Source organism: Labrus mixtus, chromosome 2 (genome assembly GCF_963584025.1).
Source record: "Labrus mixtus chromosome 2, fLabMix1.1, whole genome shotgun sequence".
NCBI lineage: Eukaryota > Metazoa > Chordata > Actinopteri > Labriformes > Labridae > Labrus > Labrus mixtus.
In genome coordinates, this window is record NC_083613.1 from 9,305,507 (window position 1) to 9,328,259 (window position 22,753).

General features: G+C 40.9%; 1 protein-coding gene across 2 annotated transcripts in view; it reads right to left on the reverse strand.

Annotated features, from left to right (window-relative positions):
* Nucleotides 1-21,071, reverse strand: part of aspscr1 (ASPSCR1 tether for SLC2A4, UBX domain containing) — a 103,924-nt gene extending 82,853 nt beyond the window's left edge. The window contains exons 1-17 of one of the 2 annotated variants that reach the window (XR_009674886.1): nt 20,967-21,071; nt 20,693-20,748; nt 20,011-20,125; nt 16,819-16,919; nt 15,350-15,407; nt 15,193-15,266; nt 14,504-15,098; nt 14,160-14,219; nt 13,224-13,363; nt 12,369-12,450; nt 12,195-12,261; nt 11,734-11,796; nt 10,188-10,240; nt 7,542-7,593; nt 7,355-7,424; nt 6,689-6,867; nt 3,979-4,168 (exon numbers count right to left, since the gene is read on the reverse strand). Coding sequence is in view for 1 of the 2 variants with exons in the window: in XM_061050398.1 (XP_060906381.1) it covers nt 4,158-4,168; nt 6,689-6,867; nt 7,355-7,424; nt 7,542-7,593; nt 10,188-10,240; nt 11,734-11,796; nt 12,195-12,261; nt 12,369-12,450; nt 13,224-13,363; nt 14,160-14,219; nt 14,504-15,098; nt 15,193-15,266; nt 15,350-15,407; nt 16,819-16,919; nt 20,011-20,125; nt 20,693-20,748; nt 20,967-21,056 (1,866 nt within the window). In the remaining variant the exon portion in view is untranslated. Of the gene's footprint in view, nt 1-3,815; nt 4,169-6,688; nt 6,868-7,354; nt 7,425-7,541; nt 7,594-10,187; nt 10,241-11,733; nt 11,797-12,194; nt 12,262-12,368; nt 12,451-13,223; nt 13,364-14,159; nt 14,220-14,503; nt 15,099-15,192; nt 15,267-15,349; nt 15,408-16,818; nt 16,920-20,010; nt 20,126-20,692; nt 20,749-20,966 lie in introns of those variants that run through there. The other variant, XM_061050398.1, reaches the window with a different exon arrangement.
* Nucleotides 21,072-22,753: the final 1,682 nt, after the last annotated feature.

The following is a 22,753-nucleotide window of genomic DNA, read 5'->3' on the forward strand; positions in this document are numbered from 1 at the left end:
TGAGCACTTACAATAAGAATAACACTTTTTTAATAATTTTGTTATTTTTAATGTTGCTGAGTGACTCTTTCTGTCCTTACAGTTTACAAATATTTCAGTTTATATCATTACAATGTTCAGATAAGACAAACAAAAACCTAAACGTACTAAACTGGCCAAAAAATCAACCACACTGAACGTCATGTTTTTATTTTTTGTCAGAGTTTTGACAGGTCTCCGGTGTAATCTTCATGTTTCTGCTGAAAGTTCTCAAAAATATTAAACACCGAGACAACATTAGAGAAAAAGGAAAACAAAACCTTGTGTAGTAAGCATAATGAGTATTATCACTCTTTGAATAACTGATATTACTGTTACATTATAGACACCTACTACACCAGGGGTCAAGGGCCAGCTTTTTTATTGACAGACACTGTGGGGGCTGGACTTTAAAATATTCTTGCACATACACCTGAAAGCTGTCAACCCGATGTGAAGAAGTTGGTGTCAGATGGGAAATATAATTTCACCCTTTACCCTAATGCAAGTATTCCAACCTTGTGATTTTATCTTTATGTTTTTTATTTAATCACCCGAGATAATTTATATTCTGGGGGCTGGATAGGAATGCTTTGTTCTCACTCCTGATCTCTGATGCATCTCATTTGTCTCGTGTGTGTGTGTGTGTGTGTGTGTGTGTAATCTTCCTCATATATAATCTCTCTGAGCTGGGACTCCATGTACACACTGTCCTCCTGATCTCATGCCAGCCAGCAGCCTCAGTCAGTCTTCTATATTCATATATTTCAGTTTCTCCTCAGGTCTCTGTCTCCACCTGCAGGTGTGAGCCGGTGAGTTTCACTGTACACAAAGATTTCATACTGAGTCATTTTAAGATGTTCACACTGAAACTCCATCATGTCAAAGTTGAACTAGTCGTCCCCTGATGTCCTCCATGACTGTTAAATGTACAAGACCCTCAGTGTTTGTAGGCTCTGATAACTTAATAGAGAAGTATATTGATAAAGAGATACATAAGAGAATATGGAAATATATAAAAGATCAATAATAGACATGAATATACAGATAAATATGATATTCTTTATAAATGAATATAATCATTATCACTGTGTATTCATGTATGTAATTTTTTTTCCCCAGGTAACTTTTGGGCTTCAAAAGCTTCATTTTGACTGTCCCAATGATGATATAATGATAGCACAAAAGAGGATATATGATACATTTCCCATCTGAAGCCATCAGTCTGAACCTCTATCAGCTGTCACCAGGTCCCTTAAACTCAAACTGATCTCCAGAGCAGAATCACAGAACCGGAGACAAACTGGTCATTTATACAACACAAACTCACATCAACAGTGTGAGCTGTTTTTAAACACAAACAGTGTCCACTTCTCCTCAAGTTCTTACAGTCAATTACATGAGAATACACAAATGACGAGTTAAAGATCGCATATTATCCTCCTTTAAATAAATATGTCTCAGAGCTCCCCAAAACATGTCAGTGGAGCTTCTTCTTAGAAAGCCCTCTATGTCAGCCCTGCTCAGAACAGGCTGTTTCTGTGTCTGTAGCTTTAAATGTAAATGACATGTATTTGACCAAGACCCCTTGGAGGGGTTTGGGAGGCCCGGGCTTTCTTGCACCACGCCCTATTGTTTACGGTGAGAAGGCAGACTCAGAGAGCAGAACAAACACCTAGCTGTGGGAGTGTCCTCCACCTTGGAGGCGGGGTTACTGCCCTCTGTGATGTCATGGATGTCTTTTCTTAAAAGAACCTTAGATTGATCCAGTCATGAAGTAATCCTGCCATAATAATAAATAATAAAAGCGATGTCCTCTCATACAAATATTTTTAACCACCCTGATAAAGGTTATTTACAGTGCCTCTAAAATGTCTATTTAGTTTGGGTGATTGCAGATATTGGACTGGCACCTCTGCTGTTGTTTGCAACAGGAATGTGAGGAATACAAAGGAGAAATTCTTTCTGCATCTTATCCCATTTTTCTTTGGTAACATAACAAAGAGTATGTATTTTATCTGCTTTTTGTAAAGTGTTCAGAACATTTGTTATGAATTAGCGCTGTGCAATTAATAGGCTAATTGATTGATTGCTGTGTTTTCTGTTTCTGCATGTATCAAGTGTTCTTAACTTTTAGCTGATCAAACAGATTTAAATGAGAACATTTGTTCTCATAGCTCCATGGATCGGAAGGATAATAAGTAATTACTACAGCTGCCACAGGGGGGTGCTATTGTAACAAAGAAGCAGTGCTTTCGCTTTAAAGACCTTGAGGCCCCAATGTGCTGACACCACAGCTGCTTGTTAAGCCTCTACAAGTCCAGCTTTGTGTATAACATGACAATAAGCTATTCTGATGGGCAAGCGGTCATCAATCAAGGACAATTTGTTCTGCAGAAAACATTCATGCATATTTCTTATTTTAAACATATTTCCTATGTATGAAAGTAAAGCGGTGAGAGGAAGCATTTACAAAGTTTCAGCAGAGTTAAACTCTGTCACTTCAACACAACTGGCACAAACTTTATTAACCTCCTCTCTGGTTTCAGGGTCTTTCATTATTTGGGGAGGGGGGGGGGCATGTTTGCTTTTATTGGATGGGATATCTGAAGAGTGAGAGGACATGTTGGGAGGAGAGAGTGGCAGACAACATAATGCTCGATTGAAGTGTGGGATTCGAACCCCACAGGCCACTGTGACTAAATCCTCCTTACATGACGAGTGCAACATAACCACTAGGCTACTGGCTCCCTACGTGTCTTACTTGCTTTATCTGACTCCAGGGACAGGTTGGAAGTAATGAATTTGTGTGGAATGCACTCCTCCCTCCCACATCACACATCTGCTCACCTCTGTGTTCATCCTCTTTCTGATGGCTCTCCAGCAGCTAATCGAGTGACAGAGAGAAAAATTAAGCACATTCCGGGTGTGCTGGTGACAATATGTGCTTGTGTGCTTTTACCTGTGGATGTAAGATGAGTCAGGTCATGTGAGAGTCAGGGGCTGCATGGATTGGTGTCATCGTCTCCTCTGTCAGATCAAAGCCGTCCTCCCCATGGCTTAAGGGCTGCTCCTCTGCTCTTCAACACCAGCCTTCAATTAATAACAAACTATACGAGGAGATACAGACCCTTAGCATGGCTGTGATGGACACATTAACACAGGGGCGCTTCCTCTTTTCACAGTTTGTGTGCAAGTCATTTTTCAGCAGGCTATAAACTGTTGCTCTTTTCTCCCCGTTAATCCAAAGAGCAACAACTAATTTATTTAGGTGTTTAAACTAGCAGGCACATGTAACAAGAGCTTTCAACACTTTGATTGAATGCAGTTTTGGCCAGCTTAGTTTAGAGATGACACGCCTTTAACATGAATGAATGACTTTCACCTGGAGTGACTCAAACAAAACAAAAGTAACAGCGTCCGAAAAGGAGTAGGTGAGGAGTCAAACTTATATTATGATATATAAGCTAAAATTAGAATTTATATACTCACGTTTCAAGTTTGAGACTCTCTTCATGTCTCTAAAGAAAAGGCTTTAATGTGTCAATAATAATTGTTATACTGAAGAAGACCTCTGTGTTTGAGCAAGTGTGCGGGCCTATCTTCTTCCTCAATAATAATAGGGGAAAGATTTGTTCAGTAATAAAAGGGTTAAAAAACTGTAACAGACACATTAAGTCAAGAATAATAAAGAGAAGAGACTTATTAGAGAAAGAATCGAAGCGATGTCTTCACTGTGAAAAACTAAACGTACATTGTTGGAAGAAGTCCTCATGCTCAACAAAAGATAAGACACATTTTTATACAACAATCGTTTTATTTATTTTGCACTACAGTTTAAGATGCTCACTAAATCAAACAGCCTCGTCAGTTCTCTCTTCTTCAATCGGAATGAAACACATCAATCTTCTTGGCAATGAAATGATCACTACTCGCTCACTCGTGTCATTATTTTAATACCCCCCCCAAAAAAAAGCAGCCTTCTCCCACGGTGGATTTCATCCGCTTCACTTACAAAGTTGAGCCTTTATCAAAGCGCAGTCAAAGGTTTAAGTGCTTCACTCAGTCTGCAAACAGCTCGTCAGAAGTCTGGCGTGGTAAGTCAGCTCACAGCAGCAGCAGATTATCGCAGATTGATCTTATTTTTTACCTGTGCAAAGAAACAAGAGATAACTTTTAAAGAACAGGGATATTACGATTTTACATTTTGGCTGATTCAAAGCTTTGGAAAAAATAATACTTAACTTCCTATTCTCTGACAATGCTCGTGTGGTCTGCTATAAATAACATGTTGCAAACAATGACTTGTGTTTTATGTATCATTTTTTTTATAGGTTTTGTGCCGTAGCAACTAGCCAATGTTCTTCTATAGGGTCAAATGAGTGTGATGTTCTGCACACGTCAATGCATACATTAAGCTGAATATACCATTCATCTGTTTTTTCACATCCTTATATTTTTACTCCTCAAAAATGTTATATGCTGTAGGAGAAAAAAAGAAGAATTCAAGTTTCGAGAAATGCATGTAAAACTTGTAGGGAATTAAAAAAAAAAACGGACTGTACTGGCTGCTAAAAATATTTATAAGGAAATCCACTTATTTCTCATCAAATAACTAACTTTCTGAAGTGTATTTAGAAAAGTGTACTTTGAACAAATCAGCGTAATAAGAAAAGACGGCGATGGCAAAAAACACATTTGTAAAAAAAGGTTTTTGATGTGTATTTGAAATTTAAAGTTTGCCCTATGTTCCATCTGTTAACTGTAAATGGCGAGGTTTATGACCGATACCGCAGCCGGTCAGCAGGGGGAGCTCCAAATGTTTTGGCTTCACTTTTCTCCTACTCTTATGCTGTCCATCCTTTATACAGGCTACAGTCTGCAGCGATGGACAAACCATGCATGTCTATGCTAAAGGGTTGCACACATGTGGTCTATAACTCCTCGATCGGCAGCCCCCCCTCCACCCTCCTCACTCTTTTTCTTCTTTTAAGTTTCCTCATGAAAGAGAAAGCAGCCACAAGTTTCTTAAAAAGACACACATGGATACAAGCAAAGAGATCAGCGAGATATAAAAACACGCACATAACATGGAGGGAGAAATATTCTGAACAAAAACATCAATACAGTGACCACCAGAAGCACCACTACAGAACAACATGCTTTGAGAGACCGCAGGGGCTCTTCTGTGTGATGTGGCCCAGCAGCGAGCTCCCCTCCCTGGAGCCTGTGCCTCTGAAGTGGTCCCCTAGGCCGGAGGGGGTGACCATCCAAAACTAATTAGTTCATCCTCACATGCATCTTTATCTTCTGAGTCATGAGAAACTCTGCTCTTTAAAGGCCATTTCATATTGACAGGGGTTTTGGGGGTTTGTGCGTGTGTGTGTGTGTGTGTGTGTGTGTGTGTGTGTGTGTGTCATGTGTCTCAAAGCTTTTGATATTTCACTACAGGAAAAAGGAAGTGAGCTCTGAGGAGGATGACTTGAGTGCCCAAACCCTTGCGTCTGTGTTGGGTTTTTAAAGATGCTTTTACATCTCCTCAGTATGGTGTGGTTCAAACTGTGGCGTGTTTTCCTGTTTGGGTCGGGTGGTTTGTGATGGTTCGGAATCTGTCAATAGATATGTGGTGGAATAAAAACAAAAACAACCAGCCCACCCTAAAAGGAAAGCTTTCCAACTGGACTCTGATGTGTGTGTGTGTGTGATGTTTTCAGCCCAAGATTTAGTGATGGATATGTTCTTCAGTGAACCATTACAGCGCTCCACTCTCAGTGAACTCAGTGAAGGATCTATATACGCTTCTTTATTTGACGGCGTATGAAGCTAAATTATTTTCAATACGTCCATTTTTGACACATACATTTTGTAATGTTGTAGAGAGTGTTGCATTATGGGTTGAAAGTGACAAGGAAATGTGGACAACAGGAACGTGAGGAAAATGAAATCCTTCCTGCATTATCCCATATTCTTTTTTGTAAAGCGTCTCGAGATAACACTTGTTATGAATTGGCGCTATACAAATTATGATTGATTGATGGGTTGTTGCTAGCACAGCAAGACATTCGGGTGAAGCTTCAATCTCCAAAGGCTTCTTCAATACATGCAGAAAAATTCCCAAATGTCCAGGTGTGATGCATGTGTGAACGCAAAAAGCAACATCTTTCAAACCAACTCTATCGGCCAGACGTAGTGAGCAGATGTGTGAACACAGCAGCAGGTCATATTCAAGAAAATGCTCTGTGAGCAAGTGGTTGGGGAAGAGTGGGTAACACATCTCAGTGACATCCTATCCTCCAAAGATGACAAATATGACGAGATACACAACTAGCTTAGCAGTGCCAGTGGGGCTTTTTTCACACGTAGGCAAAAGTTGTCCCGTACCTTGCTCAAGCACAATTGTCCCTGTTCCTGACCACTTGCAGTGAAGTTTCCTGATCATTACCTGCTGCGTCTTTACATTAGCCCACTCTATTTCACGTGGAAGATTTACTAGGGGGCTTGCATGAAATAATCTGGGTATTGTCGGGGTGGAAAGTTTGGCTCTTTGCGTTCACACACCCCAACATTTTCAGGAAGTTTTCAGGAGTTTTGTGCATGCTTGAAACACCAATACAGTGTCCAGTTGCAGTCCTAATGCGGTAATGTTCTCATGATCGAGTCTTGTCCTTACCTGGAAGCTTGAGCCACTTTGGCACCTTGCCCGGGTCAGATCTGATGGGTTTAGCAGCCGGAGTGTGTGCAGATGGGTCCGGCTTGTCCTGTTCGGTGTCAGGCCTCTCCTCTGGAGGAGGCATCTGTTCCTCAGAAGTAGAGGAGTCAATGAGAGGTGACGGGGACCGGAGCATGCAGCTGAGGGCGTGGAGGTAGGATGACAAAAAAAAAAGAAGATAGAAATGTTAAAACATGTCAGCAGGGAAGGTGCTTTGAAGAGAGCATTGTTTTCTGCATTCTTCCTTTGTTCTGTGTTTGTATAAAGCCTAAGTTAAACAACTGAATGAGATGTTTAGTGCTGACCTTGTTAAAGAGGCAGAAGGACAACAGGTGGGGGTCACATTTGGGAAACCAGCTCTATCTTTGGGACTGGAAAATTTGTGTGTGGTTGTGTTTATGAGTCTGTGTGTGTGTGTGTGTGTGTGTGTGTGTGTGTGTGTGTGTGTGTTTGGAGGAAATGAGGGTGCACGGGGGCACCTGCTGTTTAGGCACAACCTCAAAGGGATTCCAATGATGACGGCTTTGTGACAGGAAAATAGGCTGGCTGCTGCGGGATACAAGTACATGTACACACCCAAATGCACGCACAACCTGGCACACTTTTAATACACACGTGTACACATACCTCGCAATGGACTCATTAGCTTGCATTGCAGAGACAGATGATTCAAGCAGCTCCCTCTTTATGTAAAAATCTGGAGGAACACAAAAACACACTGAATAACAAAATGTAAACTACATTTTTGTTTTAATACACCAGTATTTATTTTCAAAATCAGCACATGAAAGAAAAGAATGGAAAAGACAAAAACCTGTCTTAGCGTCTGAACCGAAGTACACCAGAGCTCCAGGAAACAGGTCGGCCTGTGACAGAGAGAGAGACGAGTCAGAAGCCATCAAAAATGTTAACACAAGATAATTTTTCAATAACATGGAAAAACTGAAACAAATCTGCCTCCTGCAACACGCAAACCAAGGGCTGTCGCCACATCAAGCCAGAGTCAAGTTGATTTTTGAAAATGATTCATTGCTTAGAGATCAGAACCAGTAACCAAAGTTCTTTGAAGCAGACCACAAAATGAGCTCCAATCAAATGGTTAGTGAAAACACTTTCACCCCTGGAGCACAACACTCCTTCACGGCGAACTGCTTAATGGTTATAATGGACCAGTGGCAGGCAGATATTATCAAACGTACAATTATGAGGTACAAACGCAGACAGACTGACTGACAGGCAAGCAAGTGGGGAAAATGTCTGTGACTCCAAATGGAAAGTCGTTAAACAGAGTGGGTTTGAGGAAAACACAAATCTTCTGCCCGTGTGTCGTGTTTGTTGTGGTTCAATCACTTTCAGCAAGCGGTCATCATGTGGCCAACAACCTTTAACCGAGACAGACCTCAACTTTAGAAAAACAACAATGAACTGAAGTATACAAACAGAAGTAGTGCTAAAACAAAGTGGCCTGTTGACGGCAAAGTTAAGCTCTTAAAAATGTCCAAACATAGCATACATACATTTACATCGTCATTGATTATTAAGTAGATTTTAGTTGAATTAGATAGCACAAATGGCTCCATCTGCAGCAGTGTATAGCCTAGCTGTCGTGCCTGCACTCCGGCCGCTTTCTCATTAAAGGGGCCAGGCTGACCGCCGTCTCCTGTGGCAAATATACTTACTATTGACAACTACCTCAGATAACCCCTACTTCAAAAAAGCCAAACCATCTTCCTTCATTGTGATTGGACAGCTCAAAAGAGAGACAATTTTGGGAGGGGGAAGTTGGGATGACATGAAGCAATGGGCCAAAGGCTGAAGTCAAAACTGGGACTATAGGCCCCTGCACTTGGGGCTCTCGGAGTAAATCTTGCCGCCCAAGTCTGCAAATCTGCAATCCATAAATGTCCCGTGTAAAAAAACATGTCGACAGGTGAGCGACATTAGAAAGAGAGACTTAGCAAATAACATATCAAAGGTGAATATAGCCTCCAGTACAACCCCGTACACACACTGTCCTTTAAACCCATCCCCTTCTCTCTCCCTGACTTGATGTTCATTGAATTGGGACACTCTGGCCTAATTGCTATTATCTTAGCCCTGTGAGCAGGAAACAATGTGTTACAGTGAAACAACGGCATTCCTGCTATCCTGCTCCATCTGGAATGTGCACTTGGGATGAGACACGACAACAGGACAGGACCTGTGTGTGTGTGTGTGTGTGTGTGTGTGTGTGTGTATGTGAAAGAGTGGAGTAAGGGAGAGTGAAATAAGCAGAACAGATCCTGATGGAAGACAGAGGGGGAGACGGGTGAGGGAGGGAACGCCTGGTATCAAAGGGCTGGGAAACATTCCTTTCCTGACATGACACAAAAGTGATTAAACTGTGTGTGTGTGTGTGTGTGTGTGTGTGTGTGTGTGTGTGTGTGTGTGTGTTTGTGTTTGTGGGAGAAAGAGAGAGACGGTACACGTTAGTGCACTCATGACAATGTAACGTGACAAAAAAAGATGAAAGATTCCTTATGTGTGTGTACTGTATGTGTAGAAGAGGAACAAGGGGGTTTAAGATTTAGTTTTTAACGCTTTTAAGTCCATAATGGATAGAGACGTTGGGGTTAGGGGAGGGAGTGAGGCACAAGAGAGGCTCAGAGAGAGATTGATGGATGAGAAGAAAAGACAGAGAGAGATTGAACACGCTGGAGTTGGGGTACAGGAGATGTGTATTAATGAACAGGCAGGCAGAGTTCATGAGGGGACAAGATGAAAAACAAAGAGAGATGGCCGACTTGCATCAGAACATCAGATACGATTCAGAGCGATCATAGCACACGCACATTTCAAAGTGTGCTTTAAAGGATTGTAATCTTTAGTAGCAGACTCTCTGAGGAGCTGCATGTTGTTGAAAAGGGCTTCACTTAAAACAGCTTCCGTCACCTACTCGACGTGAGTCAAAGTGTCAAAAGAGGAAAGAAAGGCGAGAAAATGTATTCTAAAACGATGTGCCTAAAAATAAAAGAACACAGAGTCCATTTGTTTCTCTTATCTCTCAACTGTTTCATTATTAGAATAGCCCTGAACTCCGAAGGCAACAAAGCATCAAGGCTGCCCATTGCTGTGTGCGTGTGTATGTGTGGAGATCAAAGTGAGGCCTGTATTAACCCCATGTGCCAGTCTGGGAAAAATCAAGCCCAGCTGGGGTCAAGGACAGTGAAGAGGGGGGAACAAGTGTGAGAGTGTGTGGGAGCGAGAGGAGAGGGGGAGAAACGGGAATGTGAAGGGGCTTTGAAGAGGAGAGAGGGACCAGCCCATACGTTTTACAATCTCTGTGTGTGTGTGTTGAGATAGTTTCAAAGATTGGAGGTCATTGTTTCTTCCTGGATTTGTACAGGCCATTCTTGTTGTTATTCTGTTTGTAATTGTGTGTTTTCTTCCATTCCCTTAATGGCAGTATGAGAGGTCTTACCTGAAACAGTGTAGATGAAGGGTCGTTCAGGATCGTTTTAGGAGGTGTGATGACTGTAAGAAAATCAAAGAGGGGAGAAATGTAATAGAGGTCACATATTCCAGTAACCTGAAGGTATGACAAACTCTGAAAAATTAAACTGAACAAAGTGAAAGTAAAATAAGCATCTAATCACTTTTTGTCATCAAGCTCCCTCTAATGCACGATGAACAGGCTGTTAGAGAAACCAAATATTAAATTTTGTTTACGTCTTATTTGACAGAGACAGATACAATATATAAGTAGACACCTGTCCCTAGAAGGACTTTTGTGGATGTGGATAAAACATCAGAACACTTAAAAAAGAAAAAGAAAGAGTAAACTGGGTACTGCAAGAAACAATAAGACACACATTAAGCTGCAAAAAATGTTACAAGAGTTCAAGACTGTTGCTGAACTAACTGTGATTTTGTGGCTCTCTTAAAAGTGAGATGAGCTGACCTCGAAACATTCATTTCTAAAGAAACTCCTGTTTATCAAAATGTTGGTTTGAACTTGTGTCCATCATTTCTCTGTCTTTACTTTTTTATAATAACTTTGTATCTTCTTATTCATTGCTGAGATTTAGGAATGCAGTCTCATACCTTGAAGAAAACGTCTAATGGGGCAAGAAAGTCCCGCATCAGTAAAACCTTCAGTGAGCCTGAAGGCCTGAAATTATTAATTTAAAGAGGGAAAGGGATTATCAGGCTAAACTTCTTTTTAACCTGTCATCATTTGAATACCTTTGTCTGTTTTTCCATTTAATTTCATCTTATTGATTATATTGTGTTAGTAGAATTAAGCGTTTCAATGTGCTGACATCGCCCTTTTTCTATTTGTAACCAATGCAGTTCAGTGTTTCAGCACAAAAAAAAAAAAACTGAAGTAGCTGTTTGTTTGTTTTTTTTGTCACTGAGCACATAGCGCTCTCGGTTGAAAACTGTTTAACTTTTGGAACAACACAGCGCTCCTGTATGTGCCATTTACATCACTGACCAATCAAAATAAAGACGGGCCTTTACATGGTTTCATGTTTTCTTGGTAATAATTCCTTGTGTACGAGAAAATATCAAGCATTCGGAGCAATTTAAAACAGACCTAGTGTTCACTACCGAGGGAAGTAATAGTGCTGCGAGCCAACTTTTGTTACCTAGCAACAGAAGCGCAGGTGAGAAATGCTCCGAAACTGAGGTCTTGGGAGCTGCCATCTAACAAACACTTTATATTCAATTTGAATATGTCCTGAACAGTAGATGTGTTGGTCACATTTGGTTAAGGGAATATAAATTAGGGGTAACTTTGAGCTTTGTTTGTTTGTTACATATTAACAGGTAATACTTATGGAGGAAAATAAATGATCGACAAAACTACAAAAGGCACAAAGAACTTCAAAAACTGGAATGATCCGTTGAGATTTTTTCAGGCTGCACTTTTATACGTTTTCAGAACAATATCAAACCTTCAAAGAGTAGCAGCAGGGTTGACTTTGTTGTCACTGATGCTGTGATTAATTGAAAAAACTTACACAGGTAGAAACTGAGCTGGGGATTCTCCAAGTGATTCCTCACAAACTGCCTCACAGCACCAACTGCACAAAACAAACACAGAACAACAACGTCAGAAACCGACAAACTCATCTCTCTGCACCTACACCCGTGTGGAATTTAGCTAATTTTCAGATGGAAATTCCCTCAGATTTGTTGTTTTGCTGGTTGTCGTGTTGCTGTTGGGTCTGAGGTGGATTAAATCCCTGGAATTACAGACCTGTCTCCTTCTTTCTGTCTCTCTGTCACTCTGCTGCGGCTGCTCTCATAAATGTGGTGAGGGAGCCACAGAAAGCTTTTACATTGCAGCCATACCTGTGGCTAGCCAGCTGAAATGAACACTGTCTTCACTGCACACACACATGCACACACACACACACACACACACACACACACACACACACACACACACACACACACACACACACTCACACACACACACCTGTCTCCAGGGGCCTGAAGAAGCCCTGCAGAACATGTCTGTCTGGAAACTGGACCCTCAGGACTACCTGGAGACACACGGTTGCAGTGGGTTATTTAAAGTCTGTAAATCTTATAGAAACGTGCAAAAAAAAATTAGAGGATTTTGATTTGATTATTTGTCATTTTTGCTCACTTTTGGATATCGTTTCATCTTCTCCTTCATCTGTGATTCTCTCAGAGATTTAGTCATCAGTGGCGCCTCCTCCAGTAAGTTCCTGCAAGAACAAAGAAGAAAAGAGACGAGAAAAATGAGGGGAAAAAAGCAGAAAATGCTTCGTCCTCTACAGCTACTTGCGTGTGGCCATGTATGTGTGTGCGTGTCAGAGGCATGAGATGAATTGCTGCGGTCGTCTTAATTCCACCTTTGGTAATTGCAGTCATTGACGCGGTAGTAGCGTAGCCACGAGGCAGCCAGCTAAGTCGACACAGATCAAAGGATGTACGCGGTGAGGTCTGAACCTGACGGCGCTCGGTCCATGGCTGGAAGATAAATGTCTACAAACACCAGGCTTACTAATTGCTCCCTGTGTGCCGTATTTAGAAGCTTTTGTAGTGTGCGAGTGTCTTATGAATGAGAGCGTGTTTACAAACACACACAGTGTCTCCCCAGCTGTGGTCTGCTGCGGCCGCATCCAGAGAGAGCAGAGTAAACTCATGCGCATCTGTTTCAAAGAAGCGCTCGTAAATAAATAAAAACTTCAAACTCATAATAAATTTTAAAAAACACTTCAAAACACACACAGTGCTGCCCGGCGTTCTCGTTGCCTTTCGCCTCTCATCATTGCTCTGGTATTCTTCAATTAAAGGTTATACATGGACAAAACACCACAGGACCAAATGCCAAACTGACTAATTATCTGTTACAAACAGATCAGGAAGACATCTGATCCAGACGTGTTTCTGCAGCAACCAGGTGTTTGGACTAAATATCACACACACTGTTCTGACCCAAAGTCACTCGGCACTTTCCATTTACTTCCTCTCTCACCTTTGACTCTTCAGCTGGGCGAAGCGCTTGCGAACATCATCCACCGTCACCTCAAAGAACTCGTCTGGCAGATCTCTGTGGTCCTCCGAGTTTCTGGACATCATGTCCAGGTGGTAGATGAGGGACTCCCTCTCTATTGGCTGAAGAAGACACAAGCCAAAAAATGTCAATGAGGAACAAAGGTTTTCACAATGTGATGCATTGCATCTCCTCTCAGGGGGGCTGTGAAGTGAGACTTTAAGAAATGATACTGCATGAGGTGAAAAACAATAATCCTCTGGGGAGAAAAGGGCGAAGTTATTTTTAGTAGTTTGATTGACCCACGCAACGTCAGACATGAGTATGTAGCTGGAACAGTCACCGTGAGATGCATATCGTGGGAGAATTTAGGACACCCTGATAATGCAACTTAAAGAAGAAGTGTTTTTAAGGGTGTTACAAGACGTTACAAGATGTTGTGAAGTAATACCTTGGTATACAGTTCAAGAATAACTGAATACTTGGTTACATCAGCAACATATTGCCATGAGTATCAAGACTCTGAAAAGATTGTGCAAGAGTCAATTCTCCTAATATTAAGACCTTATACTCGTGATATTACGACTTTAATCAACAACATGATTGCATTTTAACTGATGAAGAAGTTGGCAAAGGAAAATGAATCTGGATAATAAGTTTGGAGAAGCACTTTGAGGATGTCTGTTTCATTATCTTTGTTGACATCTACGGCAGTAAGAGGCAAACGCAGGTTTTGTTTTTGACCCTACTCCAATAGACTTCCCAGCTGAGTCCACTGCTAGGATGCCATCTGTTGTTGTTCCCAGGAAAACGTATCTAGTCAAAGCAAGTGAGTTAACGGGAATGTATCTAATGGAAAATCTCTGAGATTATGACTTTAGAGATCTGAAACATCTGACTGGAAACTAATAGGCTTACCTCTAAGAATTGCTCCCCCTGTTCCATGTCCTCGTCTGGCTGGTTGGCGGTGATTACACCCTGTGAAAGAAAAGAAAGTGCTACAAGTTAATCCAATTTTGGAGTAAAAAAGGATGAATTATTTATCTTCTTTGTAGAAGGCTGAAATGAACAGAGGAAAATAATGATAAGAATATTTTGTGAGTGCTCTGAGATCATGAATTTGGCCTCAATATTTAAATACCTAATACACGTTTGTTATTTTTATTTAATTATTGTATGTGTATTCAAAAATGATCAGATTGTCTATCTTGGATAGTCAGACGGTCTTTCTTCACCTGCTCCTCTGTATTGATTTGGCTCACCTTGGCACTGCCGTGGCTGGATTTGGCTTTCTTGGCTTTGGGTGACTCAACTGCAGCAGTCACAGCTGACAGAGATGATGACGATGAGGATGAACATAAAGAGCGCCCCCCTGCACCTCCCCCCGGACCACCGAGGCGCTGACCGCCTCCAGAGAAGGGAATGAAAGGAGCTGAAGGAGCTGAAGGAGCTGAAGGAGCTGAGGGAGCGACAAAGGAGGAGGATGAAGATGAGTGACAGTTCAGTCCTGATGGCCCTGCTTTCTCGCCATCCTCCTCGGGAACTCCTCTGTCGACAGGAGGAATCTTTGTCCGCACAGCCTCTTGGGAGTTTTGAACCTCTTCCTGTTGAACAGGAAGTGCGCTTGTTGCAGAGGTGGTAGCTGGCGTAGATTGAGTTTCCACTGGCCTATTAAGGACTGAATTCTTAATTGGCACCTCTGTTGTCGACGTCTCCATACGTGATGCAGTAGCATCCAGGTGAGGTGAGGGGCAAGGTGTGGTTTCCTTGGCAACAAATGATGTTGGCATAGCAGTTGTTTGAGTGGCATCTGAGCCACCTTCCTCTTCCGGAAGTTTGTTCTTTTTGAGTAAAAACCTGAAAAAGAAGCGACAAATGCTCTAAGCTGACACTTTTCAATGGACAATAATATGTTTTTTGATTTAAGCTAGCATAAACACAAACATCCTACCTGACGATGGCATTTCCTCCTGTAAGACCCAGAGACTTCAGAGATGTCTTCTTAAGTGCATCTTCCCCACTCACCTACACACACACAGGCACAGCTTTGTGACCACAAATTAACTTTGATCTGCTAAAGAAGGGAGAGATAAAGGAAGCCTGCTTACCTCGTCTCTCATGTAAACACACACAGGCGTGGATCCGGACTCTGACAGCTCGGACACACTAGAATCGGATGATTATAGGAAGAAAAACAAAGATTTAAATTATAGGGGAAATCAGTTTCATTGGCTTTAACAGTAAACAAACAAAACACAGAAGTGACTTTCTCTTGTTCTGCTGTGATTTTACAATAAAACCTCATCCCATGCCATGTCAAGCTGCCTACATGTGTAGAACATGTGTGCACAATCCCGTGTAGGAACTAATTGAACCATAAATGTTTTACTATTGCACTCCTCTATTCTAAAATCAAAGCTTCTCCATTTGCTTCACAGCAGTCCCAGAGCTTTAACGCTGGTGCGGCGGTCATAATCATTTAAATGAAGAGTGATTCCCTGGAAAAGGTTCAGGATATGGAAGGTGATGTCATTTATTAGAGAAGAGATGAGGGCTGGATGCAAGCACGAGCATCTGGGACCTCACAGCTGGCACTTTTGAGCAGCAGCTCTGCATGAGTGCAAGTATGTGTGCGCATGTGTGTGTGTGAATAAATGTCGGAGATGTGCAGAAGAGGTCGGACCTCAAAAGAAGGCATATTATCTGAAAAACAATGTTTGCCTGCGTTCATTTCTACACACTGAACATCCCTACTTTCACCAAGGCCAGAAAATGTTTAAAGCAACTACTTTCCCTGTCGATTACACACAAATTTAATCAGACAAGTCGACCGGTCCTAAGTTAATAAAACCCTCTGAAACAGAGTACAATTTAGTCTGCAAATCGTGCACATTTCAGGTGGAAACTTAAAGCAAACACACCAATATGGAGATTTGTTGTACTCACACATGCAGTGTATAAGTACAAAGGCATTTAAACACATAGCGGGAGCTTGACATACACACACATACACAGTCCTGTTCTGACGTTACACATTGCCACCGTCTCCCTTGTTCCGAACTACATCTGATGGCGGATCAGGTGTGGATCGACGTCAGCCACACTTCTGCCTCTGTGCATTACACACTGCAGATCAGACGTTAAAGGGCCGAAAGTATCCGCATTGAACTGTCAATATGTAAAGCGCCATGCAAGACACAGCATGGCCAGATTGTTGTTGTTATTTGTGACCAATATGAGGAGTTTTTTATTTTGTATTTTCAGTCAAACGTTTAAATATGATTTACATGTGATCATTGCATGTCCTGCTTTTGGCTTTTTGTGTCCCATCCCTCCCTTTATGTCATGTTTTTACACTGAGGCCGTTTTTGAATGACACATCAGAAAAGGGAGTACAGAATGCACTTCCTAAAACAAGTTGATCTTTTTGTTAATCAACTTTCAAATCTAGCCGGATAAAAAATGCCTTCACTTCCAAAAAATTCCTTTAATTACTTAAAAATGTAGTCAGCTGAGTAAATATAGAGCACACACACACACAAGTACACTTTGCACATGTGCATCTACATAAACACACCTGATCTGGGGAAAGTGTGCGAGCAGTTCCCACAGCGTCTGTCCACACGAGAAGGAGCCCTGCAGCCGAGAGCCGTCCTCCATCTGTAGGGCGATCCGCACCTGAGAGATATTAAGATGAACTTTATTGTCCCAGTGGGAAATTTGTCTTGGACTTCACAGAGCTCTGATGAAGTAGCAAAATAACAAAATACATTCATACGTCGGTAAAACATGTCAGTTAAATAATCATTAAATTCCATACAAGTGAATTACTAAAATCATAAATATGTAATAGTTAAGAAAAGTGATAAACAGTGCAGGTACATCTACACATATTCACACACACACTCACACCACCTCATACATGCACAAATATACACACACACACATTACAGCCTAGGTACTGTTGAGGGCTTTGACGGACAAGGGAACAAAGGTATTTCTGAATCGAAGAACATGAGATGGGTCTGAGATTATTTTTTGTGCCTGTTTGATTATGGTTTGTTGAAAGATGTCTTGGAGGCTGTTGTTGGGTGTTGATGAAGTCCCATGATTTTCATGACTGTCTTTGTGAGTCTGTTAATTTGAGCCTTTGACTGAACGGTCAAATTTCCAAACCATGCAGAGATACCATATCGTAGGAGGCTCTCTACTACTGCGTGGTAGAAGAGAAACCATGGTCACATGGCAGCAAAACACCAAACATGAAAATCAAGCCACGCTTGAACGTATGTTTTTTACCTTAATTTAAAGGTTTTTTTAGCTGCACTTCTTGCAAATGAAATGACAAAACTGACCAAGGGATCTTCACCAACATATTAAAAAATAACATGGAAGCCTCTTGCTACCAGAATCTTTTTTAGGTTAAAAACAGGTGGATGCAACACCTGAAACAATTCACAATGAATGAACAAAAACTGACCTAACCTTTAATGCAGAATCTATCACTAACTATATTCTCTATAGCTGTGTCCGTTTGTCGGCTCTTGAATCTTGAGGCATTTTGCAATAAGAAAATTCTTGGATAATCAAACTTGATTAAGCTGCACATGTGGGCCTACTTCAGTCTGGAAATGAGCAACAGCAGGCATCAGAGCAAGTTTTTGTTGTTCTTTCTCTCTCTGACTCATTCTATCAGTTGTTTATGTTTACTCAACAACCATGTTGTCCAGCACAAAAAGTATGCTGCATGTCTGCACACCGGGAGAGATGAAAGGAGCTGTTGGCTGTGAACGGCCAAACTCACAGACACAGAGACACACAGAGACACACAGAGACACACAGAGACACACAGAGACACACAGAGACACACACACACGCACGCACGCACGCACGCACGCACGCGCGCACGTGCGTGTGGTACCAGAGTCAGTGTGTGTTTGAGTATATAAAATCTGTGAGGTATCAACGGTCAACCATCCATCAAATGAACAAGAACAACAGATGAAACACAGCCGTGACTTTATAGCGTGGATTATGATGCCATGATGTCATTGGAAACTACAGCTCAGATACAACAAATCGTTTTTTAGATGCAGGTCAGATCAGAGTGAACACGGGAACACAGACGGAGAATTTATTCATTTCCAGGTCCTGACAAAGAAACCCGCATATACTCTCATAAGGCAGAATAGGGTTATTAATCGATAGTCTGGGAATTTTATCTCTCTTCCATGTGATGTAATACTGATAGTCTGGCACAAGTATCACCATACTTTCTGTTGAGTTAACAAAGCAGAGGTATTTCCTTTCTTTCCTGCAGACATTTCCTTTTGCCGATTGCTGATTGAAGGTTGTCTGACACTGCAATCTCAGCACGGTGTCCATGTGGCTCAGATTCTCTGTAATTTGCACCGTTTCATTGCACCATTAACCATGTCAAAGTGAAAGCACATCGTAGATTATTTAACTCCAAACTTTTGGGGAATCACCTGACCTGTATAGTAACACAAACTGCTCTATTAATCCCTACTGGTATGTTTGGACAGGTAACAATTTAAAAACAGAAAACAAAGCTATAGAAATCAAATGAATGTAGATGCCTTACTGCAGGGCATGAGGGAGCATCCTTACAGTTTATTTACTCATTTACAAAATACGAACAGACTCCTGCTGTTTACAGTCACTATTCACTGACAGTTCTTTATAAACACCAGATTTCAACCCATCGGAAAATCTTTGAGAGTCTTTAGCTGACATTTTTAACAGCACTCTAAACTAGTGTCATCAAAGCACAAAATGGAAGTCAAATAAAATAAAAAGTTTTCCTTTAGAAGCTTAAAGAATCAACAACACAACAGTGAGCCCTGAAGCTGCTCTGGTGGAAGATCTTAATGAGGCACTTTGGTTTCCCAGTTCAGTCCAGGATACCTCAGTTTACTGATATTTTGGACAGTTTGGGTCCGTATGATTTGATTGGTTGGTTTGCTAACCTGCCAACTTTCCTACCTGTCTTCGTGAGAACAATGCACCTATGCACTTAAGCAAAGTCTTCCACAAGCTAAATGGAGCCAGCTAACCACAACAGAGTGACAGTGAAAGGTAGATTGATACTGTTAGTGATGACTGTTGTGCACTGCTCTACTCCCCCACACTGCATTGTGGACTCATGACATTGCATGTTAACATTGTTTGTTTAAAAACAGCAATGGCATGTCGTTAGATCATTTCAAAATCTCGCCCGCTTTCACTGACTCCACCAGAGCTCTTAACCCTAGCTGTATATGAAGTATTAGGAATGTTCTACCAGAAAGTTCCCATCTGCCTGAATAAAAAAAACAAGGAAACAACAGCATATTTATGGGGGCAATCTAAGTGTAACTGGTTGTGGAACTTGATTGTGTAAGTAAGTTATAGATCTGCAGATACATACAGATCCCAAAGCTACTATAATATAACAGCTAATATAAATGTTGAAACTTTTTGACAGTGAAAGCCATGTCAATAAATGACAAACTTTTCTGTTCATTTTTTTTTTATCTGCAGATTCTCTTCAATGTTTACAAATTGTGACAAATCTTGTTGAGGATAAAAACATGTAAAACGTATTTGTATGTATATGATCCTATGATTACCATACATTTTTCAGTTTCACTTAATCAGACCCGAGTATAAAGCTCCTAAACAAGCACTGTCAGCAATACCAGATAGCAAGATAAACACAAGCGCATATCTTTGTGCATGAGCTTTATAGACACTTTGGTTAACCAACCTGGCTATCAGCTGCAGCCTGTTTCCTCGTACTCGTGACAATTTCCAGTTTAGCATTGTTGGGCAGGTTAGCGAACCTCCATGGCAGCGTGAGGTCAACAGTAGTCCTCTGAAACCTGTTCAGATTTGACGACAGAAGAGAGGCAGGTGAGCATAATGAGACAATTCAATCAAACATCTGATAACAGGGTTTCCCCTAGGTTTAACTGTGGGGGGGGGGGGGGGGGGGGGGGGGTTAAGGGAAGCGGGAAATAAATGTCACTATTTCACCTAACTTCCACTAAAACAAAGACAGTTTTAACAGGAACATTGAGGGTATATATATATATTATGATCCTTTATGCACACATAACCATGCCACCCCTGCACAAGTCGAGGCCCCCAGTCAAAGAAGCCTGGACTCGCCCCTGCTTGTTTAACTGGCGTGCTTGCTAGTGTAATATGTTACAGTCCAGTCTGAACACATGACATATATCTGGATAATGTTTTTGTCCTCACTGCTGATAATGCAAACCCCAATTCAAATGTGTTGTAATTATCGATTAGTAAAATTATTATTATTAATTCATTTACAAAACGTGAACAGACTCCTGCTGTTCAATGTGATGAATAGTTGATGTTCAGGACTGAATCTAACTTTGATTTATCGTCATGTTTACACTTTGACAGCTTCAGATACTCACTTCAAACCGTGGTCGTCGGGATTAAATCCATGTTTTTTGCAGACATCCTCTAGCACCTAAAGATGGAAGATATACAATTAATTTAACAGACGAAGTATAAACAAAACAATTCCAGTTTAATCGTCTTAAAAACAAAAACTGATCTGTCACTGGCTAACAGATGTTAGCCGAACAAGCTAACTCAGAGGACTCTAGTTCGCTCCGGTTCGGAAACAAAGGAATAAAACAACCCGTCCACGGCAGTGACACGACGTGGTGTTGAAACAGAAGTTACCTGCAATAAAGGTGTGTTAGCGGACACTTTCACGGTTTGTCTTCTCCCATTTGGAGTGAGAACCGTTACAGCTGTGCCACTGGCTGCCATTGCGTGTCGTGACGTCACTGTGTTTGTTTGAAAAAAACTTTATTGACAAGTTACAAAACATTACAGGACGAACTCGAACAATTATTAAAAATACATTTCTTGTTAATAATTCTCAGAAGAAGTAGAAGAAGTAGAAGAAGGGAAACGGTGTAATTTAGGAAAACAAAAAAAATGTAAAAAAAAAAAAATGCTTCCATCAATTCAAATATATGCATTTACTAATATCTGAGTCTTTACACTTGTCTACACTTTTCTGAGGTTGGCAGAAGCACTCAACATATTTCGAGTGAGAGTAAAATTTATCTCAGGAACCTCTCAGAGTACATTTTATTTCTCCATTTGAGTCAACACATTATTTATTGTAGCCAGGATTTCCAACAAAATAAGTGATAAAATTAGATTGAGCGAGCGGTGTAATAATTTAATCTAGAGATCTACTAAATATTACTATGTCAGGAGATTAATAGATTTTCATTTTGAAAATTTTCTAGAGTCTGGATAAGATAAAACCATGTTTGGGACATGAAAACATACGCTGCAGGTTTTTTTTTTCATATAGTTAGTCAAAGTGTCAGTAAGTTAATGTGAACCACATGCTTCATTAGCATCAGGGCGTCCAATCTAATGTGTTAAACTCAAAAAATTTCAGAATTTGTTTGGGGATCTTATCTTATATCCGATGTACAATTGGTGAGGCCACATTATAGTCTCAAGCACTGAAAGTATAGTTTTGTTTATTTTATCATAAAAGTATTGGTATTACCAGACTCAGGTGAGCATAGGATATCTTTCACCAAATTGTTGACAGAAAACAAAGATCAGAATCAAATGTATTTTTGTATAAGGTACGGTTTAAATATAGGCCTACCTAAAAACATACAGGGATTGAAAAAGAGATTGAGTCCTGAAAAGGAGCCACTATCTCTTTGTCTGTTGACTTTCTCCTATTCACTTCTAAATCAATACAATATCCCAATATATTCCTAATGTCAATAAACCACATGGGGTTCAACCTATACCCTTTTTGTTCTTTAACTATTTCTTAAAAACATTATAGAACAAGCCTCTGGATTACTAGTTTAGTGTCCCAAGAGGAAATTTTGTCTTGTAAACATAGGACACACATCGACATTTGCACAGGGACTAGGGTACAGGAAACAAGATAAAATACTCCATAAATTAATCAAGTGACAACGGGAATGCCTAGGCCATATTCAGGTTTCCTGTCTAGACTTTGTTGACCATGTGGCTAAACATGCCTTCATACATTAACAGCAGTAACGTTACAAGGGACGATCGATCCTGTCTCTGTTCTGGCAACATCACACACAATCTGTGCCCCATATGTACGACTTTACATATAACATATGGAGTTTGACAGACAAACACAGACACAGAGAATCAAGGCTGTTTCTTATATTAGAATGAATCAAATTGGATCAAAGCCTGAGCTATAGGCTGGAAAGACCACACAACATGTGCTGCAAACAGATGGAGAGGTGTGAGGCCTGAGTTTCACAGGACATACAAGGGACTGACTGACCACTTCAACAAGACTCCACCTGAGAGAGAGAGAGAGAGAGAGAGAGAGAGAGAGAGAGAGAGAGAGAGAGAGGTGAATGCAGTTCTCAGTTCAGGGGGAAATTGCCACCGTCTGAATAAACAAACAAACAATCAGTTTCCTTCCTCACTCAGCA